This window comes from Trachypithecus francoisi, unplaced genomic scaffold (genome assembly GCF_009764315.1).
Source record: "Trachypithecus francoisi isolate TF-2019V2 unplaced genomic scaffold, Tfra_2.0 Lachesis_group10, whole genome shotgun sequence".
NCBI lineage: Eukaryota > Metazoa > Chordata > Mammalia > Primates > Cercopithecidae > Trachypithecus > Trachypithecus francoisi.
Window position 1 is genome coordinate 1,520,534 of NW_022681455.1, and position 18,785 is coordinate 1,539,318.

The window sequence follows — 18,785 nt, forward strand, 5'->3', positions numbered from 1 at the left end:
GAGACAATGTATTGGCACTGACAGCCATCCCCATCCCACCTTTAGGAGTAGGTACTGATGCATGAAGATAATATTTTGTCTTGCTGATAGATAAACAGGCTTTTTGGATCAATGGGCTACACAACACACACACACACACACACACACACACACGTACGTGTGTTTGTGCTGCATTTCACAGATGTGCCAAACTGCAAGAAATTGGCTTTTCTCTCATCTCAATTTGGCAGCATGAAGCACAAACATCTCAAAGGAAAATGAGCAACTGCTTTTATCCATAGTCTCTTCTCTTTTTCTTATTCATCTGATCCACGGGCCCATTTGAGTTCTTATTTTTTCACATCCTCACTGTAAGTTAACCATTTTGGTAAGAGAGGCATACTCAATCAGGCCATTTCTCTTCATGTGGGAAACATAATATTAAAAACAACAACAACAACTGTAGTTACTTGTTTTAGAAAACATATCCAAAGACTATTCTAGTGCATTTGCCTGAATTTTCCACCAAAATGGATGTGCAAAGAGGAAGACACTGTACACCTTATTAGGAAAATCTCTATAAGCCCAACACTTTTTCAGACTTTTTTTTTTTTTTGAGATGGAGTCTTGCTCTGTTGCCCTGGCTGGAGTGCAGTGGCGCGATCTCGGCTTACTGCAAACTCCGCCTCCTGGGTTCATGCCATTCTACCATCTCAGCCTCCCAAGTAGCTGGGACTACAGGCGCCAGCCACCACGCCTGGCTAATTTTTTTTTATTTTTAGTTGAGATGGGATTTCATCATGTTAGCCAGGATGGTCTTGATCTCCTAACCTCGTGATCCGCTCACCTCGGCCTCCCAAAGTGCTGGGATTACAGGCATGAGCCACTGTGCCTGGCCTCACTTTTCCAGAAATTTAAAAAACATTGTTCTAAATGACTATCATCTTACACAATCATATATTTAAGTTCTTTGCACTTACATTAAAAAAAAAAAAAGAAAAACATTGAAGATTCTAAGTGAAGAAAAAAAGTAATATCATGCCACCAGGTTTCTGGAAGACCTTGGTTCCACAACACCAACACCAGCCACGATGGCCATTCACTGAGTGGAACTTATTTCTCACTTCGTAATTCAGAAAGTTTTACAGTAGCAGAGAAACGTGTGTGATGGGGAAAGCCAGAGAACTGGGTGTCTTTTATGCTAGGTGACATTTTGTTCCACAAGCATAGCCTCAGAGTGGGTAAAGGAAAGATGGTGGCTGACAACTGAGCATTCCTTTGGAGACTCAGAGCTGGCAAAGCCTCCAGTTGGTAGGCATACTCTCTTCAGACAGAAGCACCAGATGCCTTTTGCATATGCATTATTGTTGATGTTGTCTGCCAAGACTTCAAGTTACCATGAGGTTTTCACACGGTGTGCATAGTGGCTGCCGGAGGCATCATGCCCTAATGGCCTCAAGGGTGGAGCCAGGCTGCGGTGGCTGTAATATGGCATCATTAGGTCTTCCTATAGAGAGGAGCCAGGCAGCACGTCTGGAGTGCTGAGCTTGTGTGAGACAGTTGGGATAGATCAACGAGAAAGGTGCAGAGGGAAGTGGAGAAACAAACAGAACCTATGAAAATAAGAGTTTCAGAACAGATGAAGAAAAAAGGAGAGAACATCAGCAAAAACACAAGGAGATAGGAAAGTGGCAGAAAATGAAAGAACTAGTGAAAAGACATGTAGAGAGATAAAGGAATAGAAACAAAATATGACCTCTTCAAAGGTTGGATATGCAAGTGTAAGTTGTGAGTGAACTTAACACTCATCTTGCCATGGAATCTCAACTAGAAAGAAAGAGGAAGATTATTATTTTTATCTTCTTTGCTATTTAGAATAGTTTAAACTATTGCTCTCCAATAGTTTAATACACTGGTTTGAATAATTTTGGTTCTATCAGAGCTGGCTCTAAAGCATAAGAATGATTCTTCGGCAATGTGCACATTCATTCATTCATTCTTTATCCCCTGACAATGTGCCAGGCCGTCTTCACGGCCCTCAGATGTCCTTCTTCCCCAGGACCCCAGGTGGCAATGGCCCACCACAGTGTGATGGAACGAGACGTAAGTGCTGACTCTGCCTGGGGGAGCAGGCGCAGGCTGCATCAAGGAGCTGACACTTGGACAGGGTCTTGTAACTAATATTTCACCAGTTTTTTCAACATGCCCATTGAGATCAGTGGGAAAATATTCATTGTTAAGTTGTAGCAGGAAAAACAGAAGTAAGGAGAGGTTAGGAGCTTCTAGAAGACTTCAAAAGTTTGAGAGCTGGGAATAAAAGGTGTTGAGATATATACTTTTAAAACTTATAATGCAAGCCAGTAGGACATATTCAAACTACCACTATACTTTTTAAATTTTAGAATTTCAGTAAGGGACTATAGTACTTTCTAATCCTCCAAAACAAAAACTGATTCAGAAACAAATACATCTTAACTTCAACACCTTAGTAACTTGCCTTAGAAAAAATGACATATTCCCCAAAATTCAAACAACAGGTTTTAGACGATGATGTTAGGCACATTTTTCTCCACTGACCTCTTTTCAAAAAATAATAGAAACAGCCTGAATTTAAAATGAACAGTGTCTTTCTAATACCACTGTGAAAAACATTCACACAGAATTAATTTCATTCTCAACAAAATCCCTGTAAAATAGGGAAACATTTCATTACAAAGTCAAAGAATATGTAAAAAAGATATAAAAACATCTTTAGATTGGTTTTCCCCGGGTGACTGTTAAGGATCCATGTTTATGCTATAAACAAATCTCTCTTATCAAAGTAAGGCCCTCCCTACTCCTGGCTCTGCTTTTTAATCACTAAAACAGCTGGGAACTGTTTAAGAATTTGTCTCAAACACAAAACTTGTTTAACTAACTTAACGGAACAGGTGAGGAGACACTCTTCCAGAATTTGAACCCATCAGGGGTCAGATGGCAGGAATCAAAAGACAGATTAGTGGTATCAGAATAGTGGCTATGTGGAGTTTAATGATGACATATGACTGGTTTTAAGACTCGTGACAGTAAGAAAGAAAAAGGCAAGAAAATAGGAGGTACAAATAAAAGAGGAGGCGAGGCCGTGAAGAGGGGTGGCCTGCAGGCTACGTGAGGGAAGGCCTGGCCAGGGCAGGGTGTGGTGATATCGGCTCCACCAACCTGCCTTCTCAGGGTTCCTGGACTGGGCCACCCACCCACTCCACCTGACAAAGAGTCCCTGCCTATGTCTCTGTTCACGCGGCTGGTCCATTCCCACAGCACCTCCTGCCCCAACTGTGAACTCCTTCCCGGTTCCTACACCCCGTCCCTCAGTTCTCTCTTTTAAGCACAGATCTTTCCAAAGCCCTGCTCTCAAACTCCCCTTTATTAGGAAGCCTGTCCTTGTCCCTCTGTCTGATGTTTCCTCAGGCCCAAGTATGACCTGTCCTCATTTCCAGTTGCCCAAATGTATCAGCGGTGTTTTCTGAGTGTGTACATTATGCAATTTTAAATAGATGATGCACCAGAGTCTTCCATTTTGGTTTTGTCCTCAAAGTGATTAACAACATGCTATGCACTCCACAGGACACACTAGCCCAGCACTGGTTCAGAGTGATTAACTCAGTATTCTCTGCGGAGAGAAAACCTTACTGTCCAGGAACCCTGGAGCCTCCACAAGAAAGGTGGCTTTGCCAGCACCTTGATTTAGCTCGGTGGGACTCCATTTGGTCTTCTGACCTCCAGAACTGTACCCGATGAATTTGGGTGGTTTTAAACCACTAAGTTTGTGATTATTTGTTACCTCAGCAATAGTAACCCAACACAGAGTTTAGACTATCAAAGTGACACTCAACGGGCTCTAGGGAGCAAGTAGTAAGATGGGTTTCTGCAGACAGGTTTCTGAGGGAGAAGCATGGCGGGTGGTTGGCAGATAAAAGCAGATGATAGCCTGATGTCTTCCTTGGTGGCTGCTCTCTAGCCTGCTGGGGATACTGCAGTTCCAGGAGGAGCCATAGAGCTTGCTGGATCTCAGCACCTGTCACACTCCCTTGAAACATACCATTTAGGCAGAATCAGAAGTCGATCACTCATTCAACATGAGTTGACTGTGTGCCTTCCACACAATCATCCTTTCTGTCCCTGGATCAAGAAGTACACAGGCGGCAGTCCTAAGGAACAAGTAACGTTTTCTGCATGAAGCTCTTTAGGTATAAAACAAAATAAATGTTTAAATAAAAAAAGTCAGGAGTTGAAGAGCCCAAAGTATCCTTTCAGAAGATGTCTTCTGACAACTCATAATTTCACAAGAGTATATGATAAGGATAATTAATAATGATGACTAATAAAATGACAATATGTAGCACATACTTTGTGAATTCATCTTTAAGAATTCGAAAATGCTTTTCAACCTGACTTTCAGGACATAGTGATTTGAAACTGGGTCTCTGCTTGCCCCCTGAAACTCAGTTTTTCCTGGATTGAGATAAAGTAATCATCTGCCAATGTAAACTCTTTGATATTAGCTCTTTACACATTAGTCTGGCCGTATGGCTCTCAGATACAAGTGCTTAGTTTGTGTATTCTGTGAATTATTAACCTACTTTTTCAAAATATGTTTCTAGGACTTACCTCCTGGAATTCACATTTGCCTGGCTCTGCGACCAACTCCCGGTGCACACTCTTCTTTTTTCCCCTAGAAATGCTCCTTTACGGAGTTTATGTATGTCAGGATTTCAGCTCTTGCACATCTTGCCCTGACCTCTTTTCTCTACACTAGGCCTCCAGCTCCAACTGCCTCCCTGATTTTGCTGCACAGATATCCCCAAGGCACTGTGAGTGTGACAGAACACCTCAACACCTCCCCCTGCAAAATAAGTCTTCTCGCTGGATCTCTGATCTGGGCTTCAGCATCATCACCTCCCCACTACCCTGCATGGTTCAGCCTCTGTCCTGGGAGTCACCCTCAGCTCTGTCTTCTCTTCCACATGTCCTTAGTCCACTCTGATTCCATGGTCTCCATCTCTGCCATGTTCTGGCCCCTGTCACTGTCTGTCTCGCCTGGGCTGGCCTCATTACACCCTCCGACACCCTGGGCTGTCCCAGCAGCTTCGCAGCTGCTCCCCTTTCATCTGAGAGTTTCTTTTGGACAAGGACCTTATCTCATTTATCTTTAAATTTCTTGGTGTTAGACTGGGACTTACTTCCATGGTAATGGAATGTACGATAAACATTCTTTTCAAATTGAATGTTAAGAACTCAACCATATATTTTATTTTCATATATACTGATACGTATCTGAGAAGCTGAAGGTAAATCAGAATTATATTTTAAATGTGCATGGTCAATGTACCATCTAAAAGATTCCTGTAATAAATTCTAAAAACTGCAGAATCTGTTAGTACCTACACAGTTACTTATTTTTTAGTTTAAGATATTCTTATACCAGGTTTTCATGGGGGCAAGGCACAACTGATTTACTCGGGAAACTAGCAAATTGATGACAGCATTACAAAATGTACAAGCTAGATTTTGCTATTAAGGATAGTTCCTATTTCTGCGTAACAGGTGAATGAAACCAGGCATTTACTGATGGGCCAAACCTGTTAAGCATTAAATGTGTAGGAGGCAGATCAGAGCTGCTGAGTTGGGACGGAAGGCCATCAGTGGTGGACCTATCACCTTGGCGGTTAACGACAAAAGGAGCCAGATGAGTTTTTACCTTTGCTACTAGAGTTAACAGTGGACAGAGAAGCCAGCCTGGCATGAGCCACAGGTGTGGGCAGTGAGGCTGGAGAAGGCATGCCGGGTGAGAGAAAGGTGGCACAGAGCCCACGGTAGATGGGCATGGACTGCATTTCAGTCCCAGAATATTTTAGTGTCTGCAGAGCAACTGTTTTCAAGTAAAGAAGGTGCTAGGAAAACAATCAAATTTGATAAAAAATAATTAACCTTATCAAGAGCATGAGGCAGAACAGGGTGAGAGAAACCACAGGCAGTATTATCTGTGAAATCTCCATGAACACAGATTTTTGGACTGCTGTTATTTTGGAAGATAAATATGGCTTGGTAGAACAGGAAGAACATTGCTGATTTGTTTAAAGAAAAAAAAAAAAAGAAAGACGGGATTTTTTAGATTCCAGAATACAGAGCTTATTGTCTAAAGATGAAAATGAAGATGGAACACGTAAGCCCATCAGGGATGAATGGATCTCTCATACGGAATTCTGTTCTGTAGGTGATCTACATCAGAGCTACTTCAGGGAGAAAATGAGCTCAACCACTATTGCTCCTCCTATGGAAAGTTGATGAAGATGCTAACACAAACTTTTACGATGATAAAAAGATTTTGAAACTTATTTTGTAGATGTCAGTAAGTCTACATTATGATTATAAATGAGGATAGTCAGTCATCACCTGGATAGCTTTATGGCAAAAAAGGTACAGGTGGTGCAGGAACTCCCTATGGTGCAGGTAATGACCATATCTACATTAGCAACACCAGAGGGTCTTAAGGATAAATCAAAAACTATTCTTAAACAAGGGAAGATACATAGCTATGTACACCCATAAGGGTTTTTGAGTCTTTGATGACATCATTTTAATCTAGATCTGATCATAAGAAAAGAAACTTCAAGGAAAAACGGACGAAGTTGGGGGTATTATAATTAGTACGCAATTACTATTTCATTAGATATGAAATGCTCTCGAAGAGGGCAGAACCCAGGCTTCAGGAGGAATGCTATATGGCCCTGGGGGTTTTGTATGCGAGCCTATGAAGTATGGAAAACATACAGTCGAGCATTTAAGAATCAACTGAAGAGACTGAAACTTAAAGCTCCCTTGCTTAAGTCCAAGGAAGGAAAAGGGCAGGAAAGGCCAATGTGATTAAGGAAGGATATCAAGATTAGTATGAGGAGCCTAAGAGGGAGGCTTAAAATATATAAACAGTGATTTAGAGATATAAACTATTTATAAAACACAAGCAGTAAGAAGTTCAGAGAATAATTACAAAAGAGGAAGCATTCTGATCAGCATTCCACGCTACTGTGCTCCGACAGTTATGAGGGCAAAGGATGCCAGGATATTAAAATGGGAAGGGACCTTCAGAATGAGTAGTCTCGCCGCTTTCTACAGGCCCAAGAGTGCGGGGAGAAAGGCACTCATCCTTAATCTGCTCTCCCCACATCCTCTGACCCTGGCTCCCACTAGTCAGAGAAAGGAACAAAGAAGAGCAGGGGTGGAGGGAGGATTAGAGCCTCAGAGGTCAGAAGGAGCAGGACCGGGAGGGATGGACTGGCTTCTAACAGAGCTGGGACAGATGAAGGGATAGAGTCGGGGGATCTCATTTCCTGCTTTGGGAGGGGAAGTGTGAGAAGGTGGTGAGAACAGCTATGGGAGAAAAGGAGGACAGTTTCGGGACAAAAGGCCAGGCTGGTGAGTGTGTCGAGGGCTTCTCACCCCCAAATGTGGAGACAGAGCTGAGGGAAGCTCTGACTGGTATTTATATAAGTCCTCTGATGACAGATCAGGTTCCTGAGGTCTGGAAAGTGTTACATATCATTATTCTAAACAGGGCTATGAGATAGAGCAAGCAATTATAGGCAATTTAACTTGACATCATTTACAGAAAAATATTAGGGAAAGTTTGCGGGGGTGGGAGGACAACCGACAAGCACACGGTAATTTGATTAGAAACAGGCCACATGTTTTTACCGGAGGAAGGTGTTGTTTTAACCAGCTTGTTGGACTTCTTTGAAGTTATTGCTTTCTTAGTTCTAGGTTTTAACCCATGATTTTTTCCTGATAGCTATAAAGATTAGGAATAAATATCAGATATCTAAGTAAATAAAACAAAAACCAATCACAACTGAGGAGATTAAAAATACAATGGGAAGAAAAATGAATGTTAAAGACAAACAGTGTAGCAAGGAATAAAAGGAGTAAACATCAGCTAGTAGAGTTTAAGCCAAGATACTTTTCATGAAAAATACTTGATTTGGGTCTGTGAATGTGTCCCTTTATCCCATTTCCTAAGATGCTCTGCAGAAAAAAAAGGGACTTTTTGTTTGACTGAAAAAATCTCTTTGCTTTTTTTTTTTTTGTCTTGCTTTTTTAGTGGACTGACAATTTGATGTGGTTAAAAATTTGGCACATTAGGATGACTACTTCATTAATCCTTCCTTTGTGAATTTTAAGTTAAAAATTCTCAAATAAGAAGAAGACATATTTGTGGTTATTTTATATACATTAATAGGTCAATAGTAGTTTTCTCATACTTACACTGAATATTTCTGTACTACTGAACAGCTCTTGAACTTTCAGAAAGAGGATCAAAAAGGGTGAAAACCAAGAAAAAATTAGCATTTTTAAAAGTGCTTAATAATGTTCGCTAGAAGCTTCAAGTATGTTTTGTTATCTATTTTTGGCTGGTTAGTCTGAATGTTAGTCAAGTCACTAATAATGCCGTTCTACTCCAAAGATCCTGGACTCCAGGAGCTACTATCATGTCTTTTTTTTTTTTTGAAACGGAGTCTCGCTCTGTCGCTCACTGGAGTGCAGTGGCGTGATCTTGGCTCACGGCAAGCTCCACCTCCCGGGTTCCCGCCATTCTCCTGCCTCAGCCTCCCCAGTAGCTGCGACTACAGGCACCCACCACCATGCTCGGCTAATTATTATTATTTTTTTATTTTTAGTAGAGACGGGGTTTCACCATGTTAGCCAGGAGGGTCTCGATCTCTTGACCTCATGATCTGCCTGCCTCAGCCTCCCAAAATGCTGGGATTACAGGCGTGAACCACTGCGCCCGGCCAAACTGCTATCATTTCTACATTTGCAATCTTCACAATGGTGGGGACTGTATCTGTTTTGTTCATCATTGTACTCCTAGGGTCTAGCACAGTGTCTGATAAATATTTAGTGAATGAATGAATGGTTAAGAACAACAACAATATTGGATATTTACTCTGTACCAGACACTGTACTAATAAGTACTTTGCATAACTGACTCTGTCAATTCTCCAATAATTTTTTGAAAGAAGTCCTGTTATTAATCTCATTTTTTAAAAATGAGGGAACAGAGGCACTGAGAAGTTAAGGAACTTGCCTAAGGTCACACAGCTAGTAATCAATAGGTTTCAAACTCAGGCAGTTTGGCCAACAGGCCCACATTTGAGCATAATACCACTTCCTCTTTAAGAATGAACACACAATGCAATAAATCTGTGCATCAACGCATGCATGTATAGAAAACTATACACAAGAGAGGGCTCTTAAGTGGCACAGAACTCAAGTACTAATGTTATCATCAACAAATACCAGAATCCAGGAGTGATGGAAAATTTAAAGTCTAATTTCCAGGATCAGGCTCTCTGTGATAACAAACCTCTGTGGCAGAGTACCAAAAAATGTTGCTCGATTGAGCTTTAATTGGATGCTAGAGTCCTTAGTCCAGAGTAAACACTTTCAAAACTTCACACTGGTACAGAAGCGATATTTAAGGTTTTGAGGCACTAAATCAATGAGGAAAAAAAAATTACCAGCACATGTGGAACTATGCCCTATATGGAATCACTGGTGGCCTCTTTCAAGCTAGTACCTGCCTTTGCTGAGCAAAGGGCCATTTTTGAGACCACTCTGAGTCTTATTCAAAACACAATATGAAGCTCTATTTCCCTTTAGTCTTGCTGGAGGATATCAGTGTTCTGAGACCTGACGTGTCCTCACCACTTTGTTTTTCAAATTTTCTTTGGCATTTTTTTTCCCTATCATTCTGAAATGATTCTAAGAAGACGTAGTTATTGGTTGAGTGTCCCTCTGTGCAGAAGATCTCGGGGGACAGGTGGCCTAAGCTGATCAGTGGAAGCACTTTTATAGGTACTAGAAGAAGAAGCAGCAGCCTTTGGCATGTGCAGGATGGACTGAGACCCTGAGAGGGGAAAGATTCAGTTCAGATGTGAGAGAAAAAAGCCACATCTGCCCTAAGTTGAATGTGGACAAACCTCAGAGAAGCTTGGTGCTTTTCAGGACTCATATAAAATGGCTCTAGACCGTTGGCTGTTGGGACCTCACACCTAACTAAAAGCTTATTTACAATGTAGTCTCCAGTTCTGGTTACCTTTCAACTGGAAGAATATTCTCATCCCTGAGGCAACTCAACAGGAGGCTGTCGAGTTGATCCAAGTTTTAGGAAAACTTGTTGTTCTGAGGAATGAGGTTAAAAGTTTAGTCTCACCATACAAGAAAAGCTTACCCAGTGGGATATTAAGTTGAAGCGGAGTGAATGAAATTAATGCAGCCTAGAGGCTTAGAAAGATAAAATGTAGTTCAAGATTCAAAATTGGACAGTAAAGGGAAGCTCAGGAGAGAGCCAAATCAGTGGAAAAATAAAGCAAGTATATGAAATCAGACACCACTCTTATACCGAAAGAATGCTAGTGTCAACAGAGCTGCAGAACAGGTATGATGATAGCATTTGAATGAACAAAAGGAACGGGAGGGATGCGGCGTCCGTCACAGCAGGAAAGGGGGTCGATGCAGATTCAAGAACAGTCTTGTTGGTCTGAGGGTCCTTTTCCTGTTCAGTGAATTCTTTTGTTCTGTGTCCTCATCAATCCCACACCTTGCCTAAGTAGGAATGACAGACAAGCCATTCTTAATGACTTCCTAGCTTTTGAAACTATTTTGGTGTCAGAGAGGAAAAGAGCCACATTTAAGTTGTAAAAATTGAGGTTTCTGTTGGCTTAGTAAATTTCCTTTTCTGAGATGGCCATTTTTGATTGTAGATACAGAAACGCATTTACCCAAATAGTGATCTGTGCCATGTTCCAGAAAACTGACATCTCTGTCGCACCTCATCAGGCCAGAGAGTCAAACGGCAGCACAGCTCAGGGCTCCAGCCGGCAGCCTGGCTATGTCAGCAGTGTGGCTGGCATCTCCCTCCCTGAGGGCCAGAACACATCCTCTCCTAGGCACACCCACTCTCCATTAGCACTGGGAACAATTGTTCACTGTGTCGGAGCCCCGGCCACGCCCTTCGCCCAGACAATGCCCGACTCCACAGCCCTACCTCTCCCAAGCACTAGTTACTTCCTTTCCTTTTTATTTCCTCCTGTGTGCAGAGTGCATGAAATACAGTTTTTTCCTTCTGTCTGAAACAGGACATTTTAAAGAGTGGTAAATGATGACCGATTCACTTTCAGTCTCTCCTCAATGGGATTTTCCTAACCTCTCCAAGGTTGTACAACAGATAGGAATTTTGTTCAGAACATAGGGAAAATGGTTTCAAAAAAATTCAATTTTCACAGTTAATGTTCACTTCACTAGGTAACACATATGAACGTTTCTCTCTGGAGATGATGCTTTCTACTATCTTTAGGTATATTTCCTACGTTGAGTTTTGCTTCCATGGTGAGGATGGACCTCATTAAAGCAATAACAGCAGGCTAGGCAGCTTTATAAATTTAGGAAAGGAGGATGTCATGCTCTAACAACCATTTTTTAACACAGGAACTTCTGTATTTAGAAATTCACCCATCCATCTAGCAATCAGTCAGTATTTATTAAGTACCTACCTTGTTATAGTCTAGTCTAAGGTTTTTTTTTTTTTGAGACAGAGTTTCGCTCTTGTTGCCCAAGCTGGAGTGCAATGCGTGCGATCTCGGCTCACTGCAACCTCTGCCTCCCGGGTTCAAGTGGTTCTCCTGCCTCAGCCTTCCGAGTAGCGGGGATTACAGGCTTGTACCACCAGGCCCGGCTAATTTTGTATTTCTAGTAGAGATGGGGTTTTATCATGTTGGTCAGGCTGGTCTTGAACTCCTGACCTCAGGTGATCTGCCTGCCTCTGCCTTCCAAAGTGCTGGGATTACAGGTGTGAGCCACCATGCCTGGCCTTAAGATATTTTTTTAAAGTCCCTATCCTCAAAGAGTTCACAATTTGGTAAAGAGAGAAAGATATGTAAACAAATGATTATAATGAGTTATAATAGGTACTATAATAGAATTAGGTATAGCATATAATGCGGATACAAAGAAAGGAGTGGGAAGGAATTTCAGCAGTACTGATGTATTGGCCAGGAAAGGCTTCACGGACAGGGTGGTACCTGACCTGAGTCTTAAAAAATGCAGGGGAAACCATTTATGGTGTAGTGTGCAAGTGTGTACTTGTGTATGAGTACACAGACACAGACACTGATACAACTGGAGAGGCAAGCAGGTCCCCCAGGCCCCAGATGTCCTGCAGGTCTGGGAGGGCATCGTTCAGTCAGGCATCCTGTAGGCTATCAGGGACCAGCCATTAGAATAGAAGACCAACATGACGAGATCCGCTTGTGATGTGAAATTCCATTTCTGAAATCAATGATTTCTTTTGATGGGTTTAACTCTTGTTTTCCTTTATAGAGCAATGAAGTTTGTGGTGAGAATGATAATCTCAAATTGAATTCATTGTTTTCTGATTTTGGAAATGCATGCTGAAGGATGCCAGGGAGCTGAACTGACAGCTCAAAGGCTGGCAGCAGGCATTCCATGAGCGCATTTTCCCAGTCAGCCAGCCAAATGTGGCCACGCACTGGGTGGCCAGAGTCCTTACCACTTCAGTTGGCCGGTAGTACTTGAGATCCACAGTCACGTGAACTTTGCCGGTCTCTTTACATCTGCCCACTTCATTTTCATTCTTTCCTTCCCACCTGTAAAGAAGATAAACACCGAGTCAGCTCCTAATTGCTTGGGAACATTTGGCTATGCTGTAGCACCTTGGGATGCCCCAGCCCTCTCCCTGCAGGAGCGCTTAAGCTCATTAACTGCAGCAGCACAGGCTGATGCCCAACTTGATTATTAAAGCAACGGGGACTTTCAAACTGTTCTAGATCTGTTTTGAAAGGGCAGGGTTTTTTCCTCTTCTTTTTAAGAAAATCATGATGAATTCAGAAGTGAGGCTTTAGAAATGAACAGATTAGCCAGAAAATAAAATTGGGCGACTTTCGGGATTTCAAAGATTTTGTATTTCTCTAGACTATTCTTGGTCATTAATTATTATAAATTGATTAATTAAATCAATTATAAATTAATTAAATTAAATATTATAAATCAATTAGATTAATTAATTACTATAAATTAATTAATGTCTTTTGTCCTCCCCCTTTTTTCTTTTCTTTCTTTTGTAGTTTTAGGGATATTCAGTGTTAATTCAACACATTCCATTTGGGAATAAGTTCCATAACCTAATTAACCATTCAAAGCATCCCTGGATCAGATACAAGTTCTCCTGCCCTTCCAGTCAATGGTGGGCCCCCTTAATAAGTCTCAGATGATTAAACTTCCAAAAAGTACACAACTAATTGTTCATTTCCTGCTGAGAGAGGGCATATCAATATTACTTTCCTATAACCTCCTCTGACCTAGCTAGGATACTGTTTGCACACAAGTTTCCTTCCCTGAACATCCACGGTTGATAGCAGTAAGGATCCCAGGAGCGACTCCTCAAGTCCACACTATGCAGGATGAGTTCATATGCTTCGAGATTACCTTCTCGCTAAAATTCTACTTATCCATTTTATGTTCTCATTTTTTATAAATCAAGCCACTCGCTTAATGGTAAGCTCTGGATTTCCATAATAAATAGTATATAATTTGGGTTATTTATTTTTACATATGAACTTTTTGGCAAAGAAAGAAAAGAAATAAACAAGTATGACATGTTTGACTTTACCGTTTATCATTAGAACCGGTTTGCATTATGAGCTAGAGATGAATCCTGTGGACACAGGACAATTGTGTGTGCTGTCTGGGTCAGAGTCACCACGGGGAAGACAAAATTAGTTACTTGACTATGTAAGCCACAGGCACCACTGAAAATGAACATTAAATGTTGATCCCAGTTATATTTTGGAATAGGTTGAGAATTAAAGACATAAACTGGCCTCATAAGCCTTATTTCTGATGAATCACCTGAATGTTCTGGTAGCAAAGGGGAAATATTTCACTGTTGGAGGAATAATCAGTTTGTTAGTGTGCTGAATTTACCAATGGACTCAAGGCAAATATGAAAATTGTCCTGTAGCACAGAGAATTATATAGCACAATATGTTGAATAATATACAACTGTACAACTGGTCATTTCCCCGTGACTTTTATATTAATTATTAACACAAAAAGGGATGTTTGGTAATTTGTTTTCATTTTTTTCTTAATGTTGACTAGATCCTTTGGCAGGTCATGTAGGTCTAAGAATTTCAAAGCAAGGGGATTGGCAGGTAGGATCAGAGCGAAGTTTTTGGAAAATTCACCGGGAAACGGTAAGTGGATGTTTTGGAGCATGGAGATTCAAAGTGTTTGAAAACATAACCTAAAGGAATGATGACCCTCATACATCTCCTGTGGATAAAGACCAAATCTTAGCTGATATCCACCGGAAGGGAGGACAATTGGTTAAGTCACGATTTTTTTAAAAACTATCTAATTCTAAAGTTAATTGTTTAAGTAGAACTTTTCTTTTTTTTTTTTTTAATTTTGGTTAGGCTTTCAGTAGATGAAAGTATATTTGTATTTCACAGGCACGTTTTAACTATTTTTTGCTCACATTTCATACTTTGCAAAGAGAAACAAGTTCAGCAGATACTTCCATGATAGTATCTCCAACCAAGTCAAAGAGTTAGAACAGAAATACCATTTACAGTTCTGCTGATTGATTTTTCATTTGTAGCTGGGTATTCGGTCTGTGATTGGCCATGCTGACTTACGTGCACATAAATATTGCACTGTTCTTCCACTGGTAAATCTCAAATGCCACAAACATGAGGACTGGTGGTTCAAATCCACTTATAATTCAATTTTTAAAAAACCACACACAAGCACACACACATATTTAAACCAACAAAGCCTTGGTAAAGAGTTGGAGAGCTTTTCTTGATTTGGGAGGGAGCATGTGAGTCAGGAGAGGACTGAGGCCCCTGCCTGAGGGGTCTTTAGACTTCAGTGGGGTCTATAAACTGTTTCTGTGATGAGCCAGATAGTAAATACTTAAAGTTTTACAGATCACATACAGTCTCTGTTACATATATTTCCTTTTTCCTCCTCCTTTTTTTGTTTCTTCTTCCTCCTATTTTTCTTCCTCATTATTTCCTTCTCCTTCTCCTTCTCCTTCTCCTTCTCCTTCTCCTTCTCCTTCTCTTCTTCTTCTTTTTTTTTAACCGCCCTTTAAAACTGTAAAACCTGTCCTTACCTCCTGGACAGTTAAAAAAAAAAAAAAAAAAAAAAAAAGGGCCTCAGCTGGGATTTGGCCCACAGGCCACAGCTGCCCACTCCTGCTTTGGCCGATCAGGTGAATGGTATTGCCTCACCCTCAGCTGAAGGAAAGCATTTAATTCCTGTTTATAGCAGCAGCCTGCACAGCTAGACCACTTGAATTTTAGTGTCTACTACTGATTCTCTTTGATTGCTTTGCTGGTCATAGACTGACATTTGGGATTTGTAACACTAGCTGGAATGGGCAAAGGCTGAAGGAGAAACACTCCCGCTCTAAGGGATTACTAAACACGGCCTGAAAGTCAGACTCGGGTCTGGTGCTACTTTGGCGCTCACCAGGCACTAGCTCCCTTGCACGACTTTTTGCCATTGTCTGAACGCTGTCTGCTGAACTTTCATCTTGCAAATGCTGTCTACAGTCAAAACAGTCTCCAAGGGCATGGCATTGCCCTCTACAATTAATATAGCTACATTGAATAAGCAAATGTAATCAGGAAATGGCTCAAAGCTGAATTGAGTTGGCAAAAACCACTTTCTAATTTGTACCAGGTCTGAATGAGGGCAGTAAGCAAAAGTTTCCGCCAAGTGCCAAAAAACATTCAGTTACAACAAAACATGAAACACTTGTATTAACAAGTAAAAGGTAACAGCTAACATGTCCTAACAAGTAATGTTATGACTCAAAGCAGAGCTGCAATGTTAATGAAATGATGGTGGCTTGACAGAGAGGAGAGGATTCGGTTAATTAACAAGAATTACTACCCACTAATTTAGATCAACAGCTCACCAAGCACGGATCCTGTATAATTCAATTTTTAAAATAAATTGTTGGCTCCTAAAACGCATTAAATAGCAATAGAAAGCACTGAAGAATCACAGAATCAAGGACACTAAGGCAAGATAAAGCAACTATTAAAATCTACTCAACTCGACACTCCTTCGAAGGAACAACAAGAGCAAAGTCAGCCACATGAGTCAAGTTTGGGGCTATTAGACCTAAGTGAGTGTGTGTGTGTGTGTGTGCGCGCGCGCGCGCGTGTGTGTGTGTGCGTGTGTGTATGTGTTGGGGTGGGGGGCGGCAACACACTCCTTGTAGCGATCATGAGTCAAGTTTGGGGCTATTAGACCTAAGTGTGTGTGTGTGTGTGCGCGCGCGCGCGTGTGTGTGTGCGCGTGTGTGTATGTGTTGGGGTGGGGGGGGCAACACACTCCTTGTAGCGATCATGAGTCAAGTTTGGGGGCTATTAGACCTAAGTGTGGGGGGGCAACACACTCCTTATAGTGACCCAAATATCATAAAAGTGCTCAGGAATTATTCTGATTTATTTAATTAGGCTATTTAATTAGGGTATGGAAGTAGGAAGCTGCAGGAGCTAAAATTTAGTCAGTGCCATAAGGCAGGCCTGGAGGAAGCATTAGCTTCTGGATAAAGATGGTGGTTTTCACACACTTTTGCTCCTTCCCCAGAAACCTTTCAAAAAGGAATAAACTCACATGAGCTAAGAGGGCAGGAAAGAGATGTGAGAAACCAACTTCTGGAAGCTGGAAAGCAGATGGATGAGTGTTAAAGGACTTAGCAGAAGCCCTAGAAAAGTCTCCTAAGCCAACAGTGGGAGAGCTGAGAATGGCCCCAATTTACACTTGCAGAAGTCTCCAAATGCTCAGGAAGTGAGGCCTGATTGCAAGTCTCCGTAGGCAGCAGTCTGGGGCTCCATCCCCTCCCGGATTCCGCACTGCTTGGCCGCTCACTGCCTCACCCTCCCTGAGGTCAGAGGTGGCTGGACTGAAGGCTATGGGCTCAGTGAAGAGTAGGTCACCATGCTGAAGACAGAGGAAATTAGGTGACTGTACGCACGGTGAATACTGAGAGCCACCACCCAGCTCTCTGGGGGCTGGCAGTCAGGCCTGTTTCCTTCCAATGAGGACACTGGGGAGGCTCCTCTGGGCATCAGAGATTCTCCAACTAAAAGGCCTTATCAAGTCCTCTTATAATAAAATAGCCAACAAGCTCTAACTATGCTCTCAAAACTCACAAGTAGCTTTTTAGGCACCCGACTTTTAAAGAAGCAGAAAACCAAGTATTACGAGACAGGAAATATATAAGGAAAATCACATATATAAAAAATAGAAATCAAAACGAACAAACTGAAAAAAAAGCAACTTGGAGGAAACAGAACAAGCAGGGGGAAGAGAATTAAAAACAAAATAAAACAAGAAAATCTCCACATATACCACCTTTAATATTCTCAGACAGAGAGATCAGGAAAGATACCAAACAAACAAGAACAGGATACTACATAAAAAGAAACAATTTGAAACACAGCATTTTAGAAGTTGAAAACAAAAAACAGAAATTCATAACTCAAGAGAAGATTTCGAAGATACCTGCGAGTATCTTCTGGGAGTTGAAGAAATGTCCGAGAAAGTAGAGCAAAAATATGTAGATATGAAAGACCAGAAGAAAGAAGATAAGAACATTGGAGTGCCTCAGGGCAGTCAGTATAATAGGATTTCCAGAAAGAGAGTACAGACAAAATGGAGCAGAGCAAATAACGCTCTTAAAACAAATCAAGATTTGTATTGATCAAAGCAGAGGCACATGCATTTCTACACCGAAAGGGTGTCCCCCTATAATGAATGGGTCTAGACCCACCTCGGATCAAGTTCCACACCACTGGGACCAAGAGAAGGTCTGAACCACTTTCCACAGGGGACAGACGGGACTGGGAGTCAGAATGGCTCTTGGTTTCCCATGGTGATACTGCAGATTAATAGGCAATGGAGTAACACCTTCAAAGTTCTGAAGAAAAATTATTTCCAATCTAGAAATATATACCAGCAATATTGTTAATTTTGAGATTGGACTAAAGATATTTTCAGGTATATTTTGTCACAAAGTATTTGTTTCCCACGCATCCTTCTCAGGAAAGTAATTATGATTTTGCTTTACCAAACCAAGTAGTCTTGAATAAGGTGTCAGGAAACAGGGGCTCAGTGCCGGAGAGCAGCTAAGAGAGCCCCCAGAGGAGCATGGAGTGGCACAGCAGGGTCTGACCTTCTGGCCAGTCCACATGGAGGTCAGAGGCTCCAGGGCTGCCTCAGGAAGATGTGACTGACAGCCCAACCAGGGGTTTGAGAGCCTAGAGAGGTGATTTGCACAGCTGGGGCAGAGTATGGGGTCAAGTTAGCGATAAGTACATAGAAAATGAATAGAACAGAGAAAGAAGGCGTCTGTTAGCTCTACGGTCAACAAATGACAATTATACATCAAAGATAAAATAGGCCGGGCGTGGTGGTTCACACCTGTAATCCCAGCACTTTGGGAGGCCAAGGCGGGCAGATCACAAGGTCTGGAGTTCAAGACCATCCTGGCCAACATGATGAAACCCTGTCTCTACTAAAAATACAAAAAATGAGCCAGGCGTGGTGGCATGCGCCTGTAGTCCCAGCTACTTGGGAGGCTGAGGCAGAAGAATCGCTTGAAGCTGGGAGGCAGAGGTTGCAGTGAGCCCAGATCGGGCCATTGCATTCCAGCCTGGTGAGAGTGA

At 41.7% G+C, this 18,785-nt stretch overlaps 1 protein-coding gene across 5 annotated transcripts in view; it reads right to left on the reverse strand.

Annotated features, from left to right (window-relative positions):
* The window catches only part of GMDS (GDP-mannose 4,6-dehydratase), a 632,097-nt gene that overhangs the window by 99,572 nt on the left and 513,740 nt on the right, over positions 1-18,785 (reverse strand). For all 5 annotated transcript variants that reach the window (XM_033216043.1, XM_033216041.1, XM_033216044.1 and 2 more), the window contains one exon: positions 12,584-12,680. In XM_033216043.1, the coding sequence (XP_033071934.1) occupies positions 12,584-12,680 (97 nt within the window). The remainder of the gene's footprint in view (positions 1-12,583; positions 12,681-18,785) is intronic.